Raw genomic sequence first — 26788 nt, forward strand, 5'->3', positions numbered from 1 at the left:
TACTTGTCTGAATCAGGTTAGCTCTGTTTCTAGGAAGATTTTGTATCTAAGTGTGTTTTCCCAGGTGAGTAGCACAAATTTTAATGATGTACTGGTGATTTGGTGAAAGATCTCGTGCCAAGGGAATGTGTCAAATCTTGGTAAAGGTGTTCCTTTTGCCAAGCCCAACAGACATTACCATCCAACAGGAAAATGTTAGCTTGTTGTTTGGCTCTGCAGGTACCCCATCAGCACGGTCTGGCCTCTCTTCTCATTAAAATCCTCCCAGGCTGAGTCTCCAGGCTTTGCCCATGAAGGTGGAAGTGCCAGCCATAGGACAGGGCACCGTGGGTCACGGGGCTGGAGAGAGCGCAGCGTATCTGTGTGGGGTGGGTCTGTGTGTCACTGTGCAAGTGCCAGCAAACCTCACCTCACTCCAGCCAGCAGCACAAGGGGCTTGGGAGCCAGCTATCAGAACAGCCTTAATTTGGGAGGGACACTGGAGTGACCATAGATATATTATTAAAGATACAACAGGTGTTCTTACATTTATTTTTTTTGAAAGCCATTAAGCATAATAAAGGTAATCCAGGAACCTTTAAGAAATGACAGGAAAGCAATGTCACATTATGACCTTTGTACTCAAGTGTCTGTAAGGAAAAACAAACTTAAAAAACCTGAACAAAAACCCAGACCCCAAAGCAACTAAACTTTTTACTTTTAAAGAAAGAATAACAAAAGTCCCTCCACCCCTTTTCGGTCAGACCCCCAACACACTAGGGTGTCTGGCCACAAGAAATTTGTATAATTTCTTACTATATGAATTCCCTCTTTGCTTCCCTTTATGTTCAGTGATTTACAATTCTGTCCCAAAGGACAGTGATAAAAGTGGCCAATGCTTTACCTGGAGAACATTCCTAACTAAAAGAAGTTTTAAAAACATGTTCTTATGTAGGTGATAGTTTGCTGGTTATCCAGACATAGGGTGAAATAAGACCCCCCAAAATAAATGGTGATTTTTTTTTTCCTGCAAAATTAATAAGACTAAATAAACAGCTTTCTAAAATGGTTAGGTTTTTTCAGAAAGAACATTCTGAGTATTCATCATTTATGTACAGAAAAATACTTCAAAGCAACACTTTTAGGTATGGGAAAAAACTGCTGGAGAGGTAATTCTTAGTATTGTTCTATCCATCTAGATCAGTAACTTTTGTAATATGCTTCCTGGTAATGTTTCCCTGAGAAACTCTTGAGAAAGAACACACGAGAACCAGTAATGTCTTTTTATTAAAATACCTCTTAAAACACTCATCATCATAAAATACACTGGGTGTTGCTGCATGACATTTTTGTACACACAACACTTTCCGCAAACTCTAGACAGCATCAGGAATTACAAAAAGTAAGGCAAGCCCCAGAAGGTGTGCACTACCTTCTCTCAGGCCACTACAGACAATTGTGTTTACATTTTTATGCCATTCCCCCAGCATTTCCTGGGACACCTGTTAGGCTGCTCCCCCATCCTTCCTGCCCCCCACTTGATTTGACCTCACAGTGAAATTCTGAGGATGTAAATGGAGACAGTGTCACAGATGCATGGGGCTGCAGGTGCCTGACCAGAAACATCAGCCCTCTTCCTCCCCCAAGAAGATTCTGAGCTACCCTCATCTTTCCAATAATTTAAGACTGCAAAAATCTGAAGCATGCTAATGACCTCCTGCTTGTTGACTGCTACGTGTCTCCTGTCTCAGTCAGGAACATGGATGCATCACCCTCCAGCTACAGTCACAGCTACTCTTAACATATTCTTCCTCTCCATTCATTTTAAGAAATTCTAGCAGAAAAAAATATAACATGAATTGTAAAATATAGGAAGAACAACTCCTCCATTATAAGCTAAGTTTTTCTATTTTTGTCTATGATCTTTTATCACTTAACTGTAAGTTTAAAGTATGAAGACATTCCATAATCCACTAGTTCAAAACAATAACATTCATCTTTCAAGTACATCTTTATAGCTGAAAAAGACACTGAAGAAAGTAACATTATTTAAGGAGAGTAGATTTTTCTTTTATTATTATCATTATTATTATTATTCCATCTTATTGAAAGAACTGTATCATGAGAAAAAAATGGAAAAAACCTTCAGGAAAATTTTTCAACAAAATAAATGTAATATGACTGCTTTCATGTGTACATGGTACAGATAGACAGGTGTAACTAGAAAACAGTTTAATCCCTCTAGCTGAGGTTAATGAGAGAAAAATGAATAGTCAATAGTTCCTTTTTGTATTTGCATATGCATATATGCATAAAAAATTGAAGGAATTTAAACCTACATTATTATAAATACAAAAAGCTGATCATTAACTACTCATAGACTTTATTCTTGTACTTAGTACCATTATCAGTGGACACCTTAAATCAGTCATAGTAACTGCTATGTAACTGTCAACATATAAAAACTCTTACTTAGAAAAATGCACAATGTTCTAAACTCAGAGCACTTTGCCTTTGCAGACACATATTCCCTTCTTCACTGACAAAAAATTATGGGGAAAAAGAAGAAATTTAATAATAATAAAAATGTTTTGAAATAAATATTCACAGGAAATTACTAAATGGGAACATGCTTGCTGCCAGCTGCTCAGCTGGTAGACCTGTACCACTTGCTTGTTCCTGTCATTTCATTCTTTATTTCTTTAGTTATTAGATCCATCATAGCCTTTCATGTTTCCTTTACTGGACTAAATGTTCAGGATGTAACAGCCCTAGAGAACAGTGCAACAGGTGGGAAATGCAATAGCACTTACCAGCTTTGTTTTGGGATCTAAGAGAAGACTGAAAAGATTACTTTGCGTAACACATAAATTATGCATCATGGCCCCAATGAAAAGAGAGCAGGGCAAATCAAACTTGCAGGAAAAGTATGACATATATGGTGTTTTGCTGGGCAGCCCTTCTAAGAAGTTAGGATTTTATCCATGACAGCCCATTCTTTGAATGTGAAGAGGAAACATGAATTTTAATTTTTTCCAAATATCACTTCCACAATAAAAGCTAACCTTAAAAACTGGAAGGTAATAAAGTCAAAAAACAAAGCCAGAAACCAAGTCCCAAAAACCCAGCCCCTAAACAACATCCACCCTCCCTCCAACCTAGCAGCCATTTATTTATTTGTTGAATTTAGATAATGGAAATCTCATCACCATATTCTAAAAGTTTCCCTACTCTAAACTACAAGATAGAGTACTATGTTCTGAAAACCACTATAGACAATACTTTCAAATCAAAGGAAAACAATCAGAACAATAATGATGAGCATGACTGTACCATTTGAGCAGAAACAGAGAAAAACAAGTTTAAAACATAGTGTTTAAGCATCTACTAGTTAGCCTCGCTTATATGAATAAAAAAAAAAAAAGAAAAAAAAGAAAACAGTTCTCTGATTTTATACATCCTCTTTTCAACCAGGTACATTTAATTGCAACCAGCAGGCACTCCACCAAAATGCAGTATTTGCAATCCCAGTCTCTTTAACCGAGAGAGATTACTTTGGCCTCAGTATTGCTATAATACAATTTTCCTGCTTCAGAACATGCAGTTCATACATTTGACAGTTTTACTGCCATAGTCGATGCATTCTGGCCCAATGCACTCACAGCAGGCGTTGTGAAACCATCGGTATTTGGAAGCTCCCATGGACTCGCAAGAGATCTTGCACTGATGTATTGACATGCAGTCATCAAAGTACACCACAGTACACATGTGTTCTAAACCAAGAAGGGAAAAAAAGTTTGGTTTAAAAGGTGTTTTTAAAGGTTGCTTAGATATTAGTTAAATGAGCAGCTGTAGAAGTATGATTGCAAACCAACAGTACTATGAGGCATAAGGAAAAAAGTGACAGTAAAAGCAGAGAGGCAAGGCAGAGAGACAAGGTAAAATCTATCAACTTCAAATTTTCAGCATCTACAACTCAACCTGTTGTCTGATCTTCTCCTGGATTAATTTACTTCCATATTCACAGGCAAGAATGTTTTTAAGTTTTGTCCCCCAGTTACGAGAGCGTAAGTTATTCCAAAATTACAAGCAGGAATGTGTCCTCTGAAGATAATATGCTACCACAAAAAACTTTAGGTTTAGAGAAGTTATTTTAAAAAACCATCAAAAACCATTACGTGGTTGTAAACGTTTCTTTCCCCCCCGCCTCACACTCCACAATGATCTTTAGCCAGATTAAATCACAGACCTAAATAATGCTTTTTTCATCAGCATCAAACTGCACACTTTTTTCTTTCCTTTTTTAAGCAACATCACCAGCTTTACTACTAATCTTAAGAAACCCCTTCTGCCTAAGTGTTGACTTCATGCTTCTAACACCCATGCAATTACTTGAAATGCCATGAAGTTTGGTGCTGCAACATCAAAATGGAGCTAAGGCAGTCACCACAAGTATAAATAAATGACTGCTAAGGCAGTCACCACAAGTATAAATTCCCCCCTCAGTCCACTGTCACCATCATATTTTCTGAAAAATCCCCTTGTCCAGGATTCTTCTCCTTGGGAAGCTAAGAAGCCTCAGAGAAAAAGGAAAACAATATGATGTCATCTGCTTCTCCTGTGTTTTACTGCTTTGGATTGTGGTTTGGAGATTGTTTATCCAACAGGTGATTGCTTCATTGTTTTCATGTGAATTGTTTTGCCTTAAATGGCCGATCATGGTCAGGCTGTGTCTGACCCTGGTAGGAGTCACCAGTTTTCATTAATATCTTTCTAGTCTTCTGTCTGTATCCTTTCTCTGTTCTTTAGTATAGTTTAGTTTAGTATTCTTTAATATAGTATAGCATCAAAAAATAATAAATTAGCCTTCTATGAACATGGAGTCAGATTCGTAATTTCCTTCCAACAATGGATGTCCTCAGAAAATACCAGTCCACTTCCAATTCTCCAAGCTGGCAGATTCCACCACCTCTTCTGTACTGACCATAAAACTTTGTTCATCCTCCAAAGGACCACGGTTACATAACATTTACCCAGACCATAACTGGCAGACTTTGGGGAAAGCACAACTGGCAGCTGTCTGCAAACAGGAATGTCTCCCTCACGCAGATCAGACCAACTTGTAAGCAGGAGATGTCAAAGGGCTTTCTAGCCTATTACTACTCATGGTGCACCTGGGAGAAACCCACTGATTTACATTCCAATGTGGATTAGAAAAAAGTAATACAAACTTAAAGAGTAAATCAAAACAGTGGGTTTGGTTTGGTTTTTTTTAATGGCTGATTTTGATCACTGTCAAATTATTATGCTACTACCAAAACAGCTGCAAGAAGGTCAGAGGATGTGCTGCCAGCCCACTGAAAGCAACAGAGTATTCACTGCCTGGGTCAGGCTCCAAACTGATGTACATGCCTTGCAGACACCAGACACAATGCAACAGGCAATAGGGATCTTGGGTAGGAGAGGCAGACCCAGAGCTGAAGCCGTTTCTGCTTCCAGAAAAGCTGTGCTGCAGTTGTCAAAAAAATCTTGCAGTACCTCAAGTACTACTGGAAACATCAACCAAGTCCACTGTGGCTATGTAAGTCCTGTCCCATTCTTGGCACTTCTATTTCTATAAGCCCTTATAATATATCCTCAGGCAAAGCAACCAGAGGAATAGAGTTCTCAGAGAACAAAATCTCTACCTGAAAACAACCAACATATCTACAGCTTCAATAAGGATGTTTGACTCACTGAGAGGAAGAGGAAAGACCTGAATAGAAGTATGGTACCATGTGCAGAGTGATAGGTGCACACCTGAAGTGCTCAGCCAAAGCTAGAAGCAGTAGGGAGATGCAGCCACTGTAGCCTCAAAGGCAAGAAGGCAGAGGCCAGACAGAGCTCCAACTTCTGTGGGGAATGCACAACAAGGACTTGGCAGTATTTCATCACCAGCGACAAAAAGTTCAGATTGCCATAGTCCCAAGAAGAAGCACACACCATCCATACCTAGAAGGCCCAGATAGCCCCAGGTATATGTTCCCTTCACTCCTCACAGGAAGTTTCTAGTGGAAGGGTAGGGATGAGAAAATAGGAGCAAGTCTCCAGACAGTATTCTCATTCCCATCAGTCATCCAAGCCAGTGCTGGGGCTCAAGCACAAGAGCCTTACAGAAGCCTCTGCTGCACATTACCCATACTCTTTATATCCTTTTGCTTAATCTCTATTCAGTCCTTTGATTCCTTTTTAGTAGTTTTCTACTGAAGTGTTACTACATTAAGTTTGATCTTAAATTCCATAGTCTTAGAAGATGTCAGCTGGAGGCATGGAGCCTCTCCCTTGAAACAGGCAATCCTGGCTAAACAAGAAAGATTTCTTCCTGCAAAATCACCTTTTGGAATGCCATCTCCAGCTGACTGACTTAGTCTCCAGATAAGCCTGAGAAGGCAAAATGGCTATTTCCAGATTGGAGTGAAACAGCTCTTCAGTGGAAGCAATCATCCAAGGGGTTGCCAGAAGTGCTCACTATCTGTTGATCATGGCACTCCAACTTACAACACAGAAAGGAAAGCCTAGGGTAGACCAGGGAAGTTGTCAGAAAAGCTGTGAAAACTCTGAGGTGTGCTAACTGCTCCCAGCACTTACAGACTGTCTTCACACCAGAGAATGTCCAGTCCCTTCTGTGTAAGGAGACATCTGTGCTCACCTTCATGTTAACCTCATCTCTGACAGCCTCAAAACTGTTAGCACTGCTTCACAAGTCCTGCTGAAGCCTATCAGCTAATGTCTGCAGAAATGAAATAAACTTCCTGGGGAAGGAGAGCTCTGATTTCTAGGATGTAAAGATCAATGACACTGAACAGGGAGACATCTCTCTGGATAAAGGAGGCCAGAGGAGCAGTAGCACCTGGCCTATAACTCTGGCAAAACTAGGTGGCATCAGTCAGCTCCTGTGAGACCGCAGACTGGTCTCCTGAATCACTCTCCCAGGACCAAAGCCAAAATTCAACCTTATTATGGTGGCAGTGACAGCCAAGGACATTAATCTTGACTGACTGGAGAGTAGAAAAGAAAGTTTATTTCCACCTGCACACAAGTCAAGGGGATTAGGTTCTTGAGGACAAACACAAAAATGCTGCAAAGGGGAGAGAGCAGACTGCATGTGGCAGGCCAGAGCCAGCAGTAGATCCATCTGGTCCCAAGCAGCTCTTGTAAGCAGCTGGAGGATGTGCTCCATGTATATGTTACCAAATTGTTTCTGACATCTTGCTTACTGAAAGACTTGGCAGGTCTGAACGAGTCAGACTGTCCAGGGTGCACTTTGTCACGGGGCACTTGTGATCCCCTCCTCAGCAATGCCTCTGTGCTCATGTGGAGGCTGAATTGCTGAAAGCAGGAGAGTTCCTCCCCTCAAGCACTAAATCCTGCTCTATAGACTGCAAAAAGAGAGTTACACAGGGGAAAAAAATACATACCTACAGGCTCAGCTGGGAGCTGGGAGAGTACTTAAACTCCTTCACAAAGCTAATTACCGAGTCATCACTTGGCTCCCTCAGTGTAGATAAAAACAATATTATTTAGTGCAGTAACAGCTTTCTCATTTGCATTTTGCCAATTTTCACACCCCAAGGATGACAGACTGCAGATGCTGGGAGGGAGAAGGATGCAGCAGTAAACTTTTTTCCCAGAACATTAATTTCTCACCTTTTCCCCCCTCACACTTCATACTCAGTGAAGGCTGTGTAGGAGAAACAATAATCAAACTTAAATTAAAAGTTAACAGAAGAAACTACCAGGCTTTGCTATAAAACTATCTGTATTGGTGCAATATAGAAAAATTTAGCAACTCAGAGAACCTTCCCAGTTAATGATAGCTTCCTCTATGGGATCTTTGAAGTTATATGTGCTGTGTAACTTCAGCTGTCTGCTGGCCACTTTATTGGTAGCTCTAAAAGTTCTTTAAAAAGATAACTGCCCATCCAGCAGTCATACCATTTTATCATAGAACAGCCTGGGTTGGAAGAGACCTTAAAGAACATGTCGCTCCAACCCCCCTTCTGTTGGCAGGGATACCCCTTCCACTAGGAAAAACACTAGTCTAGTGCAGTAGTGAGGAGAGGGGAAAACAAGAACAAGATTAACCTGCAACTGCTTATGCACAGTCCATTTACATAATCTGGTACTTTTGGACAAGTCAATTTTATGTCAATCAATTTATAAAAAGAAACATTAAAAAAAAAAAGTCTTCCTAGACTACCTACAGAAGTAGATGTCTCTTCACTGGAATTCTTGCTCTCCTCCCCTGTTGCACTGGAGGGGAGCAGAATTGCAGACCAGACACCATTCCCTGTGTCACCAAGCAGTGCAAGTCAGAAACTCTTAACTACAGCACAGATTTTGTTTTATCAATTGCCAAAAAATTATCTAGTTCCCCTCTCCCTCTCGCCAACATCCTGTCGTCATCTGAAACAACTAAGCTTATTTAAATCTCTGAACTCACAGTTCAGAGCTCTGAGGGTATCAGCTAGAAGTACAGCAAAGAGAATGAAGTACAAATGTAGCTCCAGATTAGTAACCATCACAATCCTCTCTGAACCAGAGGCTCAAGTGCCAGAAACAACAGATACAAAGAACTACAGCAGCTCCAGCAGCGCATGCATAACTTTGGCAGCTAAAGCATTACAAGTCAGCTCACAGGAGGAAAGGGAAGACACTCATTAGGAAAATAATGGGGAAGTTCAAGGTCTGGTGGCTGGGTTCAGAGTAGCTGGGGCGAGAAAGGAATGCTTTATATCCCACCGCACCCCACCTCCTCCCAGATCCACAGCCACCCTCCCTGGTGGTGGCTCCACGCCCCTCAGGCACAAAGCTCGTGGTTCCTGTGGCTGGTGCTGCTTTTCCTGGCACTCACCCAGAACTGCATCAAGCAAGTCTGGCACCCTGGGCCAGCTTAACGGCGATCCCTGCGAGAACGCGCAGTAACGCTGAAATCAGAGCTGTGTTACACTACGTGACAAGGGGTATCTGTAAGCAGAGCCTTTCCAAATTTTGGAATGTATTCCAGAAGACAGCACAGACACCACTGTCCCCCTACAAAATCTACCTCTCATTAGCCCCTGTCCCTTAACAGACCATGCCATCGGCTACTGCCAGCACACCATGTTGGAGGGAAAGAAGCAAGGAGCCACAGAAGAACCACAAAATGGAGAAGGCACAGCACTGTAAAGGAAACATAAAGCATCTGTGTTCCCACTCACAGGAATATTCTTTCAGATCCTTGATTGTCACAGCCTCAAAGACAACTGCTTGGCAAGTCACCGTAAGGGTATCTAGGTTTGCAAGACCTGCCCTCAAGCCTAGCAGCATTTCTGGGGAGAAGGAAAGGGTAAAGACATGGCCTGTTTCTCCCACTGCAGGCTAAGCCTGTGTTTACTGCCACTGAGCACACACATACACCTTCACAAACCCTCCCTCTCTTTCAGTGGCTCTTACACTTGCCAGATTGTTAAGGCAGTGACCCAATTGTGTGACTGAACTCTGCATGGGCAGAAGCCATCAGGCTCCAGGAACTCCCTCAGCTGCCTCACTGTGCCCATGCTCACAAGGCTCTTCAGTCCTGACCTACTGCCTGTCCCTCCACCTTCTGATTATGGCTTCCCCAATGAACTCAGCAAAATGGAACTGGAAACAATGCTAGCCCATGGCTCACACAACATCCAACACTCTTGGATGTCCAGCTGTCCTGCTTCCACCATAATAAACATCAGCTGATAGAGGCCAGATGCTAATTGTTCTTTCCACCTCCTCTGTTCTCAATGCTCAAATCATCAACGTTTTTATAAGCAAAATTTAATATGACTTTAGAGAAAGCAGAGCACTACAAAGTTATCTACACTGTGACCAAGAAAAGAGACTTTTTGGCAGGCTTACGTATTTAGGTACTTAAAAGTATGGGAATAGGATGTGGAAAGTAATCCTCTATCTTTTCCAGTTCTTCACTGGTCACTAAGATGGAGAAGGCACAGCAAATGATTACAAGAACAGGCTCTGACATTTATTTCTGTTTTAAGTGTCTGCTGAGGCTTGAAAGCCAGTGGCATTTGGTAACTATTTCCAAATATAACTGTTGTTTTTGGACTGTCCTCATTCCAGTAAGAGCTCTCTCAGCCTAATCTCTAATATGTTCCTAGTAAAAGAAATGAAGGGGACTTTTGACTAAGAAAAAATGGCAGTGTTATGTATTTATCTGTGTTGTTGAACTCAAAACTGGTCCACACCCTTGAGATGCAATTCAAATTCTAAGTTTAATCCAAAACTATCATTAGCCCATCCTGTTGGTACAGTAGTAAAGGACTGTCGGGAACAGCCATCTGGATTGCAGTACCTAAGTACAGTGGGATATATTCAAGGCTGTATTAAACATAATTTTTTCCCCTGAGTTTAATTTATAATTGTAAGCACTGTAGTCTTTGTACACAGGGCTTTTTGTGGCTTTCCATTTTACATGACTTTGTACATTATTCTCATAACGGCAAGCAAACATTTTAATAACATCAAAGACATATGAATGAGATGCTTTCTGCCCATCTGGTTTCCTAGTTCTGGAGTTAATTTATTTTTCTAATGTGCCTTAGCCAAAGGAAATTAGAAAAGTTGCCATTATGGTTCCATTTAATCAGCAGCAGTCCTACTCAGAAACACAACTAGGTCATTGGTTCACACTGGTGTGGAAAAGCAGCATGTCCATCAATTAGGGTATCTTTTGTTGATAAGATAAAAGGGCCATCACAACAGCAACATATGGGTTACAAATATTTAAAGTGTATGTTGGGAAGGATGCAAAGCATTAATTGCACTAATAAATCAGATGCCCTTTTTCCCCTGTTAAGCAGCAATTCCACTATGAACTCTTTATGAGATTCTTTAAAGTCTGACGTAATGATTTGCAGGGAAAAGTGTTTCAGGTTTAGTATGGAAACCAAAAAACAGACAGTGTTTTTTTTATATCACCGTTGACTCTAACTCAAAGTTCTCATCTTTCCCCCACCCAACCACAGCAAACAGTATCCTGAAGTCTGTCCTCTAAACTGAAGGAAAGAATATAAAAAACTTAATATTAAATAGGAGGAATGAATCTCTAAGTTGAACCCCTACCACCAAGTTACTTATTTTGAAGACATTCTGTCACATATCCTTCCTTCATCAATGCTTCTAATCTTGCTTAGGTTTACTATTAATCCTGGATTTCATACAAAACATCCCTCTAAAGATTTCAAGTTATGCCAGCTCAGATGAAATAAATCAACAACTGTTCCAGATACAAGAGCTTATGGCACATGGTTCTCTCAGACCTCTTAAGCCATGTTTCAGTTGCCTACTTCTGCACCTATATGTAATTTGGATTCAGGTTCTGGTCTGTCCTGTCTCCTAAACTACAGGTAACTGTTTCTGGGTCAGAGAGAATACACTGTGCCAATGCACATGAAACAACATGAACAAACTGCCTCATGCCACGGGATAATTATAAACTCACATGGATCAGTGTCTCCTAAGAACATCAGTCATTTTAACACCATCTTCCATGTTCATCAACACCTTTGCCTCACTCCTTCTGTTATGTCATGCTCAAAATTAGGCTGAACCTTTCACACATTCTTATGGGAAAAGAAGAAGTGAGCATAGAGAAGAATAGGACATGCACTGAGAAGGCTCCTGGAAGAGACAAGAGGAGATGCCAGGGATTTAGACACTACACTCCTTACCTTTGTCACTGGAGTAAGGTGTGTGGACATTGTTGTTTGGAACAGAGACGTTCTGATGCTGTGGCTGGTTCACTGTTTCTAAAAAGGAGACGAGGTTCTCATGGTGTGACAGTTCTTCTGCCACAGGGAAGGAAACAATATTCCAGTTCAGCTGAGTATCCCCTTCTGTCAGTGCCCGGAAAAGGGAAGGAATTGGTTCATGCAGCTCCTCGACAGTGCTCTTGGATGTCGGAGGTGTGTCACTGTAATTGCGAGGATTGCACATACCTGCCGTGGAAACAACCAGTAAATTACACAGAACTCCCCAAGCTCTTCTTGAAACAGGTAGGAATATTTGGAGAATTAAAATTGCTTCTTTTCTTACTGAACAGAACAGAACAGAACTCTTTCATATCTATCCCACTCTCAGCCCAATAGCAGAAGTGCTATCAAATACAGCAGGACAAGTTTTCCATTACAGCAGGTTTTGGATTGTTCAGACTTCTACAAAACACACCTGTGACTTGTGGAAAGAAAAACCCCATCTAAACAGCACTTTCCTTCCCTGTCAGTATTACAGCTTAGGAAATGGAGGGTTCAGTGGAAGGTTTGTTTTCCCTGGGAGAAGAGATTATACAAAGCACAGTATAATCGATAGGAGCATAAACCTGGCATGCAAGGTTAGGACTGAAGAAAGGGAGTATCTTGATAAGTCTGAGGTATATGAAACTTCTGATCACAATTTAAGTATTCCATCTCATCTGCTTCAGCAGTGCACTAGATCTTTTTAGTCATCTGCCAGAGACACAAAGATCACTCTCAGGACAGAGCATGAGTCTGAATTACTTTACTTGTGTAGAGACAGCCAAGATGAACCTCATTTTGCTACTTAGCTGGAGGGGCCACAACAGGCAAAATACTCATTTCTAGGTTACCTCTTCCTTCTTTTTCAACATCTTCGGCAGTATCTTTTTTGAAACCTCGTCATTTTTTTTCACTTTGCCAATTCCTACAAAATGCTTTTGTGATATGCAATGCTGGTTCCAGCTTTTCGTTAACCATTTAAACACTAATATTTATTACTAGCAATTAAACCAAAGGTCATTTCAATTTAAATCCAATCTGTGGAAACTTGCAAGATTAAAAAGAAAATTTGTATCTGCATTGGTATTTTAAACTCAGGAGTGATAAAACACTGTTGCAAGTCACCTGTCAAGAGACAGGCAAATCCATTTTCCCCATGTGCATCTGAATATAATTTTGGGTAGTTTCACAGACACAGGTTGAGACAGCTACAACTGCAAAGCACACCAATTCCTGAAGTATTAAAGTCTTATGAGACATGAATGTTCAAAGTCTACCTGCCTCATACAACCAGAGAAGCATCTCCTGCCCCACAGATCCACTAGGGCTCTGGCTTCACAAATAATTGTGTTTAACTAGAGCCTTATACAAGCCCATAATCTTCTCAACCTAAGTAGATGGATTACCACAGTGAACAAAGCAGAGGGAAGTTTGTCCATGGTGATTAGCATGAGATCCAGCAAATCTTAAGCAAGTGGTTAGCATTACCAGCATTTGGTAATAGGAACACTCCATGACAGTTTGCTCCTATAAAAAGGCGAGCCAAGTACAGAGTAGGAAAAAAAATAAGCCTCTTTTCCTAACAACATCAGGTCATAATAAAATATAATTCCACTTACACAGACACCCTACTGTACATGATTGTTTTCCTGCTCCTCTCAGTTAGGTTTGCTCTTCACCGACCTTTCTAGACTCACTGCTTTAATAAAAAATTTCTATCCCTTCCTTACCACCCTTTAATAAGCACTAATATTAACAATGCTTTAACAAGCACTATATTAACCATACAATTGCAATAGATGATAACCACATGAAAATCAGTTAGGAAGATATCAGACCAGGTAAGAGTTTTGTACAGATACATCAAGGGATGTATGCTTGATTTGATGGCATTTTATTAATGACATCATTAATAAATTTCACTGATAAAAATGACACACAAGGGAAAGAAGAACCAAAACATCAAGATTGTTTACCAAAATCCTGCAGAATGTATACAAGTTTGTGTGCATATCAATGCAATGAAAATATTACCTTAAGATGGTACCAAAAAATCATTGCTTATAGTTTAATGGGTAAGTGCTCATCCACAAAGATCCTTCACCCTTGCTGTTTTTAAAAGCATTTGAATAATAATATTTTCATATAGTAAATATTGGTTAAAAAGACAATTGGTTAAAAGGTTGAAAACAAAATTTAAAAAAGTTTAACTTATGAGCAACCTGTAAGGATCAAACATGTCTACATTATCACTTTGGAATGGATGAAAATATGCAGAAATGGGCTGTTAAAATGATGGAAGCAGATAAACCTTTACACAAGGGACTAGAAGAGCTTAACTCAAAGGGAATGGGGGACTTGCTGCTGTTCTCCCTCCTCCAGCATGTTTTTCCCTGTCAGAGAAGGCAGAGAGCATACACAAAACATGGGGCATCAACTGAGCACTAGTACAGTTAGTGGTGGAGGACAGGAGGTAATTCCTGCCCTCGAGGCAGACATGACCTTTAAGACACAACAATCTGTCTGCTTTTACATTAGACATGATCAGCTTATAAACAAACTTGAAACATCAGCTCAATTATCAGCAAAGAACTGTGTCTAGGGAGTCAGGTATGGCATGTATTCATGTATTCCTGTTTCTTTATTTGAATAAAGCTACAGCAAGGATGATCCTACACTGAAGAGGAGTAGGACTGAGCCATAGAATCCAAAAAGGCCTGAGGAACCCAAAGAACCATCAGGAGAAGTTTTAGCTTACTCAGTACTGGGAAACTGAACCTGAAACCTTGTTAATTCCTCTCCAGAAAAACACTATGGGAAAGAGCAGCAGAACAGTGAGTCACCTGCAGATTTATGAAGAGAAGCTCATGTGTGGACTTCACAATCCCAAGAGGTAGGTTCTTCTTCTCCCTAGAGATCAGTACACTATGCCTTGTTTTCTACACCAGGTTCTAAACTAGGAAATAACCTGCACTGAAAATGGGCATTTTGACACTAATCACCTCCATGAATTCAGAGAAAACTGACCTAGAAAGCCAGGATTTTGGATGGTGGCACAGGGAGATTTACAACAACCACAGGAAGATGAAGCTTTTTTTACATATAAAACATGAAACAGAACTAGAATACAACCTTCTTAAGCTGGGACAGCACTCACTTGCAAAGATTTGGGCACTCTGAACACCACCTGTCAGCAGCAACGTGTTCTTTAAGACCTTGTCTGCTTCTTTCTCACCCTTCACAAAGGGCTATTTTTGTAAATAAAAGAACAGTGGAAACACTGGGCCGTGCATATTTACTAGTTGTCCCAACCCAGTTCTAAAGTTCTAAAGTTGTCCCAACCCAGTGCTGTACCTGTCAATGCACCTTTTACAGGTAGAAACCTTCAGAAATAGAGAAACAACATCCAATCCCACTGGGGAGTTACCTCAAGATGACAATTCAAACAGGAGTTTTATGTTTGAGAGACAAAATTAATAATCAGCTATGATGACATTTAAAAAGCAATACCTGGGCTACTGCCACCCCCATCTCCACAGAGCAGACACAGCCCTCAGATGTTTGGGTCTCCACAGTAATTTATTCCATACCCACACAACTAGCTGTAAGGTGCTTAAAGCACAGATTCTGTCCCAGTGTTTTACTCCTATTTTAGGACTGTGAGCTCAGCATGTGGCAGGAGAAAGCAATGTAAAAAAAGCAAGAATTCCCCCCAAAAGTGCAAACTTACCAACACAGTCACAGCACTCATCCCAAAGTGTGCCCAGGCAGAGCATGCACTCCTTACAGCAGGAACAGTTCCCTTCCCCAGGGCGGCACTGACACAGCTCCTGGAATCAACAGACACTCATTACACTGCAGCAATCCCACATGTGAAATAACTACACAGCACAGTGATTTTTCCTCAAGCCACAACTCAAATTAGGGCATTAAAAAAGCTTAGTACACTAATACAGCGAGTAAACGGTGAAACAACTCTAGCCAAAATCCAATCCAAGTTTACAAAAGGATCTTTTGCGAGTTTGCTTTATTTTTCCCTTAAAGGTGACATTCTGAAGAGAAATCTGAAGCAAGCATTTAAAAGACAAAAAATCCTATTCATGGGAGAGGTGTGTGCACTTCTGTGCATGTGCATGCCTAAATCTACAAGTTCTTTGAATGTTTTCCCATCACAACAGGAAACTTGGAGACAGATTCTTCTTTATATATAAATAGTGACCGTACATTATAATTTAACAAAAAAAGAAAGCTACTGTAAGCCACATGTGCCCACTCGAGACAGGCATGATGTCTACCATCACACCTATCCCTGGATTCTAAGAGGAACTTACCCATTTAAGCCATCTGACCACAGGATTTTCTGCATCTCCAAACACTTGTTACACATTGCTCTCTGTTTCCAACATTAGTGACCAGATTTTCCCCCCTTCCCACCCGCCCCAGGTCTGGATGATTCATTTTTGCTATTATGAAAACAACCTTTTACTTTGTCCCTCCAAATTGACACCTTGGGATACCTATGAGATTTCTAGAGCCTCTAGAAAGTGAAATTACCTACACAAGTACTTTTCTTTAACTATTAATAACCTAAAAAGATGGAAAAGGTGTGGAAACATAAAGACAAATATTTCTCTTCATACTACCTAAACACAAAATCTCTGGTTTAGCAGTCCTGCAGGAGACACACACTTGTGGACTCAAAGCATGGAAAAAGCCAACAGGGATGAAGAAAATCTAAAAACCAGGCAGTCTCCTTCCCTCTAACTCAAATCCATACTAGTAACTCCAGTTTGGCCAAAAGCCTGCGGCTGCACGACAATAACTCACAGCCTTGAATTACATCATAGCACAAAACACAGACTGGCCAAGAAGTCCCTTTGGTTGTCCTGTGTAAGGATTTGGCTTTGATGGCGTCTGTCTAACTATCACATTACACACAACCAGGGGAGAAAACAAATCCCATTACTGGAAACACTGACCACGGGATGGGATCGTTCCACCCCCGGCTTTACTGGAAGGGCCATCGGCAAATGTGTTACACACCAGGCCAGGGGGGAGATTATGGCCATCCCCACTCTTTGATCCCATTATCCAGAGGCAGAGGAAGGACACACTGCAGGAGGTGCTCATGGACAGGAGAGAAGGGCAGGAAGGTGGTTTGGTTTGAAATTGTCCTATCCTGCAGTCTCCACCCATGGATCCACCCCAGCTGGGTCAGGGCCACCTCTCCTTACATTGGTGGCAGGCACCAATGTAATTTTCCAAGTGAGGTTCCTTTCTGAAGCACATTGGGAAGAGCTCAAATTGAGCAAAATTCCATTTTTAAAATATTTCCTTGCTTGCTATGGTTAAGAAGCACAAGGTAGGGGAGAAAGAGGCATTTTTATAGCAGATGTCAGGAACAGGTTTGCAAGGCACAGTGAGTGCAGTCTTGCACCTGATAGTGTATGACTCCTGCTCTCTCTTTACTCTGCAAAACTGGCCACTGCAAATACCCACAGCCTGCTGGGCTGCACAGCAGCCACCCCTCGCTCACACCAACTCACGTGGGCACACAGAGGACCAAGGAGAGCCCTTCAGAGAGGGAGGCCAGAGCAAAGTCTGTACAGGGACAGGCTCCCAGAGCACAGCAAATGGAGCTGCAAGGCTCCCAGGCCTGAACAAGCCCTAGAATGTGCTGCAGACAAGCTACAATCTACTAATGCAGTATAAATCCACTGATTCCTTATTTTTCCTTTCACTTCATCCCAGATCACAAGTCATCTTGTATCCAGCAAAGAAACAAAATTCACCAGCTATTGCTTGTGCTACATAATGCTGAGAAATGCTGTTGCCTGTAGAGTTTATTGTGACCTCACTGACTGATGGAGAGTGAACCCCTGCTCCACGCTCATTTCTGCAATAGGCAGCCCTTGCAAGTATTGAGTTTTTATTTACAGAGTGGAAAGCTACTAAGATTTATTACTTTTTCATCTTCCAAATTTATGAATGGCACCTATCACTGTTTCCACACAAACTGTGCCGTTTCCAAGTAAAAGATGAAAACAGGCTCATTAACAAAATATGTACATTTTTCCACCACAGGATACACCACAAGATGACTTACGTGAGTTAATGATGCACTTCTAAAATATTTATCTTACCATTTGATAAACAGATTTTGTCAGACTTTAGAATAAAAAGCCTGAATAGAACAACTTTAAAAATAACCACGAATTTAGCATTAAAAATATCCAATTTTTCTTCAACAGTTAAACCAGGCAAACAACTTTTACATTTTAAAGACACCAATAGGCCAGCATGTGGGAGGAGGCAATTCTCACTAAACTATTAAATGTAATGCATGAATAGAAGCCAGAAAGTTCACTAAACTAAAGTAGTTGTGGTTTTATGCAAGAGTACTCTCAGAGAATTAAATGTAACCTTAAATTCTGCACTTGCAACCTGTTAACAAAAATTTCTGCCTAGCATCTGTGTGTAAGCACTCACTTGGGGCCACCACCATTACACCTACCAGTATTGTAACAAGCTTGTTTTCACAGGAAGGGCTCATGAGCTGTGCAATGTTTAAGGGTTTTTTTGTTGCTGTTTGGGGTTTTTTGTATGTTTATTTGTTTTTTTATTACTATTTCTTTATTTTAAAGTTGAAAAGAGAGGAAGGAAGAAAGAACAACCTAATTAATTAGTCTTCTGCCACTTTGGGGCAATAACTGTATGTTTTTCCATGTATCTGTTCGCACATCCATGGTTTCCTTAACCAGTTTTGAGTCCTCCTGCCTGACTCATCCACACTGGACACCGGTAGAGGATATATCTTTTTAAAAGAATGCTTACATGAGACGTGGGTGACAGCAAGGCAGAATAAGGAATGTTCCTTGTTGATAGCTGGGGGTGGTGAGGCGTCAGTGGAAGAAAATATTACTCATCAGCCAACTTGGCAACTTCCCAAGCTGAACTACTGAAGGTGCATCAGAGAATGTATTTTGCTAGGCAAGAAATAAGCCTCAGGGTTTAAAAATACAGTATTAAGTAGGAAGTAGGCATGTTTGTACAATAAAGATATTCCTGGTCCAGAGAGCAAACAATAATTTTTAGAAGATGTTAAACATCTAATTTTTTTCCAAAGCTTTCTTGCAATTCCAGAGAATATTTTCTTGGTGCAGGGAGAAGCAGGACCTGAAGGCATTGGAAACCTCTCTGCAAACTGGAAGGGGGACTGAAAGAGAGCTTTTTTCCCTAGAACAGTTTAATAACAGAAAATCTCCTGGAAGTGAACCAACCAGAACTGTTTTGTTAACCCAGCCGGGTTACGTACTACAGCTACAACACACATTGGAAGTAATTTTTAGCTGCCGAAGCCCTGAAGTTAAGGAGTGGCATTTATTTCATACCACGGGGCTAAAATGTCTTGGAAATCCTTTCAGGCTGACAAGTTTGTACACAGGATTAACAGGAGGCAAAAAAGACAGATGGAAAGAGATTTTAATTGGAATGATACCACACCAGCTGAAAGGTGGCTGCAGGTCTGTAGAGTTCAAGAGAGAAAATCCCATTTTCTCCACAAAACAACTCTCTTTAGAAGGATCATAAAACCATGCCTGAATTAAAACACTGTTTGTTTCCCATGCATAGCAGTAGTTTAAAGCACTGTTGCAGACGAGGCAGCAAAGCTCAGCTTCCAGCCCAACACTGACATTCCACCCAAGCCTGACTCCTGCCAGGAGCTCTGCACCTCAAGAGCCAACCTGGGACCTTTTGCTATGAACAATTGTGGGAACGTCTCATCTCGAGGTTTCTGCCTTCAAGGATTTCCTCCATGTTGCAAGGACACAATATTCCCTCCCCCCCGCCCAGTGAGGGCCTTTTCATCTCCTCCACACATGGAAACATCAAAACAACCCACGGGCCAAGCCAGCAGCAGATGTGCTCAATAAACACTGCAGCACACGCTCCCTGTGCGCCCAGGGCTCCCCCTGGAATGCAGGGCAATGGTGGCTCATGGACTCCAATCCCAATCCCAGGGACGTGGGAAGGAGCTACAGCCAGAGCCTTGAAGGGCCAAACTAATTTTGGCCCTTCACTCTCTATACTCCCAAGTCTTACCCACTGCTCTCTCAACAGCTACAGGAAGCCACAAAGTTTCTTAGCGAAGGCTGAGCTGATGCAGAGAGATGCCTCAAGCTATTTTCTTCCAGGCCTTTGCTTATGGAAAAAGAGGAGCACCAATAAAGCTAGAGCCCAGGATGCAAAAGGAAAGCTGAATCCATGGGAGTTGTTGATCTCATGCACTGTTCTGGACCTAACAAAATAAATATTTATGTAGGGACCACCCTTAAGCAGAGGAGCTCCTAAGGAGTGGCAGTAATGACTGTACTGACTTTTAGCCATGCTGGCAAAAATATTTATGCTAACTGTATGCTTGTTGAGAGAGCAGGTCCCTTGTCCCTCTGTCTCCAGGACAGGCAGCCTCCCTTTCTGCACACAGATGCAGATGACAAACACTCACAATCTGTTTGCTCCCCCAGTTGTCTCTGAGTGACATTATCTGGGTTTCAAGACAGGGATTTTTCTAAACTTGAACATCGATAAAAGTCGGTGAGGGAAAAATGTCATGCGATATTCAAGCAACCTCCCTCAGCATGGTATTTTATTTTTGAGTTCAGATTCCTCCAGAAGAGTTTAGAGAGGGAAAAAAGTACATGGATATCTACTTGCATATCTATCCAGGAAAGACTGTGCATTTCATATGCCAGTGCAGCATTTCTGCCACACTAGCACTGAAGTTTTAAAACAAATGAAAAAGCCAAGAAGAAAGATGACAATTGCTTTAAATCAAAGCTTTAGGATATCTTCCTGTCCACAACCAGACTAGTCTGACCTGATCTGTTCTTCTATAAAGAATGAATACTGACTGGTAAGTCAGGCCTGTGTGCAGGAAGACAGCAGTCAGATGGTGAAAGCAAACAGTGGAATTCCCTTGCAACTGCACAACATTTACATGGCCTAGGCCACTTTAGGGTCTCAGAGAATTGCATATGATTTTGATTTTAGGGAAATGCTTTAAAAAGGGACTCCACATTACCTGCACAGAGAGAACACACTTACCACAAGTAAAGCAGTTCAGTGGTTTCTCTGTATGCACAGGGCTGTGTTGCTACAGAGATGCCAACATAATCCAAGGACAGCAGAGTTGTATGAGCCATTTCAATGCACTGCTGAACCTCAGCCACTTATTGCCAGCTGAGTAAGGACTCCAGTAGTATTAACTCCACCCCTCCTGGGCTGTGCTCTATTCAGACTAGCTCATAAAAATAAAGTTTAAATGCTTGCTATCTCAAGCTTGACTCGATAAGAGATGATTTCTCAAGGAGAAGATATCTGTTCTTTCACAGATGGTGGTCTCCATCAGTGGCACCAGAAAAGGAGATACATCTTCCCTGTTGTCCCCTTTGCTTACAGAGAAACAAGCAGCAGATCAACAGCTTCCAGGACTGAAATCCAGCACCTGGACCAATAACTTTCCCCTGAATCAACAAATCTGTACCATTGGATTTACTATTTAAGTGCCACTTACATACAATGCCACAATTAGCATGTTACTTCTTACAGGTTTCATTCCTGGAGCTGATTTCAAAAAATGCAAGAGAAGGGGCTCATATGTGCATCAGTTTGTCACAGTGCACAGTATCCAACATGCCAGCAAAACCACTGGAGTTCTGTTTGAAAAGGTAAAAGTCAGAAGCCTCATTCTTGCTCCCCTATTTAACAACTCCACAGATTGTGGTGGGGCTGGAAGAAGCAGCAATTTCTTTTATTTTTACTTTTAAAGCAAAGGCAGTGCAGAATCCAGAAAGAAGATCGTTCAGCCTACAGTCAGTCTTGTGAATCTGGATGGATTTGTGAGTGGCAAGTGTTTTATTTGTAACCCAGACAAATTTTAGACAGAAGTCAGCAAAATGAAGTAAACATGGAAATGCTTGAGGCCACTTGTGCATCTCTTTTCAGGCTGTGACCATGCATTTACAGTAAGCACATCACATCTTACTGCCATATGACGGTGCTCTCTGTTATTGCCTTTCCAATCTACAAAGAGGCAGTAGGAAACAGTTGCTTTTAAAAAAGCTCTAGCTGACCACATGAAGCCTCCTTTCTCAGTCTGGAGTCAAGAAGCATGCCCTGTTTACCATGACTAAAAAAATACTTGGTAGCTACCAGAACTGCTTGTCTTTTTGCTAGAAAAGGCCCTTTTGTTCTGCTGCACACAACATCTCCTAACTCCGCTCTAAGAAGAGCAACCTGGTTTCTTTCTTTCTTTCTTTTCACTCTGTTTCTTTCACTGTACAGACATGCAGTGAGTCTAAAGCAGCAGCATGAATTTAACATACATTTCCTAGGAGTTCAGCTCATAAGTATTTGGTTTGGTTTTTAGGCATCTTTTAATTCACCATACAAACCTGATGCTATGGAGAGCATCAGGTGTCAGCTCCTGACCCTCTGCTTGAGACTTAAGGAACTGGACAAATTGAAAGTTAAGGGCAACAGCTCAGACAGACATAATCCTTAGCTTGAAAAAAATTCAATTACAAAAAACGCAAGAAGCATACCCATATAAATATGCCCTTGGTATTCTCTGTCTATAAAATGGTTGTAAATCTGCACTTATATGAGTAGGAGCTCAAACCAACCTCTTTACAGAGACACTACTTAACATAAAATGCCAGTTACTGGTATCTTTTCAGGAGGCAGTTTCGGGGCTGCTTCCTGCACCCTGGAAAGCAGATGGAGGACGCAGGACCCGTACCTGTATCAGGCACTTGCTGACGTCGCTGGCACACAGAGCCTTGTTGCAGCCTGCTGAGGATGGGATCCACAGCAGGAACAGAAGGACGGTGACTGTGGGCGCCGTGATGTACTGTGACCTCATGTTTCCTGCAGGCGAGCAGTTTTCACAAGTACTTCAACCAGCACTGAAACAAGAACCAGCGACTGAAAAGGCTGTTGGAACACAAATTCCATTCCATTCCCCCTTCAATAAATATGAATATTTTAAAAAAATGCAAACTGGGGTACTTTGCAGCAAACCAAATCCCTCCTCCTCCAGCTAACTTGTTTGTACAAAGCTTTCTGCTATTGCACCTTTGGATTAAAACTGCAATAAACTTGAGGCGAGCAATCTCAAGCTTGCAGTATCAAATATGACTTCCTGTGATATAAATTGCCTCAGATGAGAAAACCCACCAAAGGAGACTTAATTTTGCAAATGCCCAAAGCAGGAAGATGGGTTTTGTGTAGTATCTCCTCAGGCTAAGGTACCCACAGGTCTGTAGGGCCAAGGCCACACAGCCATCTTTTACAACAAGGTAAGTTGTCCCTGTCACCTTTAATGCAGACAGGCAGCTGTGTTCACATGGACTCAGATGTCACACAGGCTATCAACCCAATCACAAAGTTGTTAACTTATTTTTTAAAAATATACAGACACCACCATTAAAAAAAACCGTACCAGACACTTTGAACAACGTAACTTTCAAAAGCCAAGCAAGTGTCTGAGGTCAACCAGAGACGACAAGCATCTGCTACATCAAACAGACAGGAACTGGGTTTGTTCAAAGCATTCCACCTTTCTCCCTTTGTGAAAGCCTAGCCTGTCGGCAGGTGGTATTTGCCAGAAATAATATATCACGATTAGCAGCGTGCCACTCAGTTTTCACTTGTGCTTTGCATGAGAGCCCGGCTGCAAGAGGACCTATTGCACCAGGCACTGTACCAACATATAATAAAAGGCAGCCCATGTTTGGGCAAGCTTACAGTGAGCCTGTATTGTTCTCCTAAGAGAGAAAGAATGCTAATGGAGCACTGGATTGCTTTCTTTTGGTATCTAGAAATGTTTTTCTGTTTTATGAACTACAAAACCCTCAATGAACAAAAAAGTGGAAAATGAAGGCATGATCTGGACATTCAAAGTCTGCGTCCGATTAGTCCCTCTTACAATGGTTGTTAAATGCCTCCGAATCTCGCTGTGCTGGGCACGTCGCCATCTGTACCAAGTTTTGCTGGGGAGACCCCCCTGCAAGACGCACGGAGAACACGGGATCTTTTCCCCCACCGCTTTCCCTCCCTGCCATCGGGAGCCAAGGACGCTTCCCTCCAGCACCCACAGCCGCCGGCCCGGACCCAGACCCGGAGCCGGAGCCGGCGGGTGCCGCATCCCGGCCGCGGGAGCGGAGCCGAGCACGCTGCCTGCCGGGGAGCGATCCAGGCGTGCTCCCGCACGGCTCAGCGCGGGGCTGCGTTACATAAAGGGTCCCAGCAGCGGCGCCGGGCGATGCCGTCCCCACGGACAGCCCTGGGGAGCGCACCGGGGTCCGGATGCTCCTTCCCCGGCTTCACCCCCCGCTCCAGCTCCGATTCACCGACCGCTGCTTTCCCAGACTTTTATGCGGCGCGGCACCCCCCGGAGCAGGACCCCCGCCCGCCGCCCCTCTGTCCCGCAGCCCACCGCGGCGGCACCGGCTCAGCATCGCTCCCCCGCTCCGCCAGGATGGCACCGGGGCGGAAAACTCCCCAAAACCCCTCCGGCCGATCGACCCGCGCCCGGCTCCCCGTCCCCGCCGCAGCTCCCGAGAGGCCCGGGCCCCAAAGATGGCACTGCCAGGGGCCGGGAGGCCGGTGACAAGGAGGGAGATGCGGGAGAGCACCCCCCCGCCGGAGTGGCCCGGGGCAGGCGGGGCCCCGCACGGGGAGCGGGTCTCCTCCTCCTCCTCCTCCTCGGGCAGGCACGCAGGCAGCGGGGCGGCCGCGCCGAGCCGCACCGAAACTTTCCTGCCACAAAGAAGCAGCCACGGCTCCGCCGCCTTCTCCACCTCCTCCTCCCCAGCCATCGGCTCCATCCCGGCCGCCCCCCGCGCACTCCCCCGGCGGCGCTCACCGGGCGGCCCGGGCCGGGCACCCCGCGCTCCGCAGGCGGCTCTCGCTGCTCCGGAGGCGGCGGCGGCAGCAACCCCGCGCCTCGTCCCACTGCTCCCCCCTCGGCCGCAGGCAGCGCGGAGGCGGTGGCCTCGCATCATCGCCCCGCCTCGGGGCACCGTCAGGCGCCGGGACCCTCCCCCCGGGACCCTCCGCCCCGGCGGGCGGCGGCTGCGCGGAGCGGCGCGGGAGGAGGAGGAGGCGGCTGGGGCCGGTGGACGGGAGCTGCCGCCGGGCCGTGCCTAGCGGGACGGGACGGGACAGCCAGGCCACTGCCTTCGGAGGGGCTTCTTCTGGGGGGGAGGAGGAGGGACTATCACCCCCCCAACCCGAGTGCGAAACTCGGGGCTCTGTGGGCAGGCAAGCAGCCCGGGAAGCCGGGGCGGGAGCAGCGGGCGCGGGGTCTCTCCGAGCGGCTGCCGCGGGGAGCAGAGGGCGCCCAGGGCAGCGCTCCCGGGCCGGAGGGAGGCGGGGGAAAAGGAACCGGGGGCAGCGCCCCTGGAAGCGCCAGCGGGGGGGAACGCGATGAACTTCCCCGATGGTCGAGGAGGTGCAGGTGCCCGGGGGAGGGCAGGGACCGCCTGCATTGGGAAGGGACCCTGGGCTTCCGGACAGCCTCTCCCAGGACCTCTAAAACGCGGCCGGACGGCGGCTTTATCCTCCCACGTGCCAAGCCCCAAGGAACCAAGGTAACAAGTTTGGTCCCTAGAAGAAAAACACAAGAGGATCCTGGCTGGGTACCCAGGAACTCAGAGTAGCTCTCGGGCTTCCCAGGAGGCAGCTGGACCCTGGCGAGGGAAACAGCCATCGCGCCAACGCGTTACTGCCGTGTTTCCTCTCATCCCTTCTTCCCAGATTCCGGCACTGTGCTGAGGTAAACCCACAGGCCGGTGTCCTTAAACAACACAGGAGGTACCATCCCACAGAGTAAACTCGGGGAAAGAAAAGAAAAGGAAAAACAAAAAAAGGGAACAAACCTTGGATTCAAATCAGAGAAGCCAAGAGATCATTATCTATGGGACTGAAACATTTGGAGCAATAAAACTTACTAAGAAGTTGCAATTGTAAAAACTCTGTTGCGGAGACTGGGAAATCGTTTCTCCTTATAAAGAAGACCCAGAGTAATGCTAAGAAACATCTGTCTTCAGATCTCCTTACAAGATACTGCCAAAATATTTTTCTTGTCTCCTGCAGACCAAGTATTTTTGTCACACACTTCGTTTTTAACACAGCCAAGACTTGTACAACCCAGTTTATTTACTGTTCTTTTTGCTAGCCTCTTAATTACTATCTCATATTTCTGCCACTTCCAGTCACGTCTGTTGCTTTTTACTACTCTAGCAAGTATCTGATAGAAGTAACTTGTACCCACTTACTAGTTAACACCTTGCAGCTTTATCCATTTTTCCTCATCTTTTCAAGCAGATAAAATAGATTTCTGCAGCATTTTAAGATTTTACAGCTATGTTCAGAAGAGTATTTAACTTGGAGAAGAAATTTGCTCTTTCCTCAATAGTTTCAATTTTGAATGAGGTCAGAAAGATATTCCTGTAACAAAAGCAGGAACAACTTCTCCTTCCACAGGTACTTAACAAATTAAAAGTGAAAAAAACCAAAAACAACTTACAGGTCAGGAACTACACACTAATTGGCTTTACTGTGCTTGAGTTACTATTTATTCTAAACTGGCACCAGCAGTGATGTGCAGAGGGAAGGAATCTGCTGTCCACAAAGTCTCTTGTGTGTCCACATTCACACAAGCACAAGGAATAAGTTCTCTGGAGTAGCTCACCTACTCATTTAAAAATCAGTTCAAAACCAAGGATTTAAAATCTCTTATTCTGAGTAACCAGCTGTCCTGTCCAAGCTTCACTTCCTTCAGAAATAATTTCACAGACATCAGATCTCGAGCATTCTTGAATAATTTACGGCCTGGAGGGTAACAAATCTTTTTCATGAATATCTGTAACCTCCTACTAATAAATAATTAACTGTCTGGTCATTAACAATACTAAGAATAAAAAGCATTAAATTTC

The 26788-nt window shown here is 43.4% G+C and overlaps 1 protein-coding gene across 1 annotated transcript; it reads right to left on the reverse strand.

The window, feature by feature from the left end:
* Nucleotides 1–1256: 1256 nt before the first annotated feature.
* On the reverse strand, nucleotides 1257–24822 carry TWSG1 (twisted gastrulation BMP signaling modulator 1). Its single transcript, XM_058807062.1, has 5 exons — nucleotides 24715–24822; nucleotides 22588–22753; nucleotides 15517–15616; nucleotides 11724–11990; nucleotides 1257–3752 (listed from the first exon to the last, which is right to left on the reverse strand). The coding sequence occupies exons 2-5, from the start codon at nucleotides 22708–22710 to the stop codon at nucleotides 3571–3573; spliced, it is 672 nt and encodes a 223-aa protein (XP_058663045.1). The 5' UTR covers nucleotides 22711–22753; nucleotides 24715–24822; the 3' UTR covers nucleotides 1257–3570.
* Between the last annotated feature and the right edge of the window lie 1966 nt (nucleotides 24823–26788).

Source organism: Ammospiza caudacuta, chromosome 1 (assembly GCF_027887145.1).
Source record: "Ammospiza caudacuta isolate bAmmCau1 chromosome 1, bAmmCau1.pri, whole genome shotgun sequence".
Classification (NCBI taxonomy): Eukaryota; Metazoa; Chordata; class Aves; order Passeriformes; family Passerellidae; genus Ammospiza; species Ammospiza caudacuta.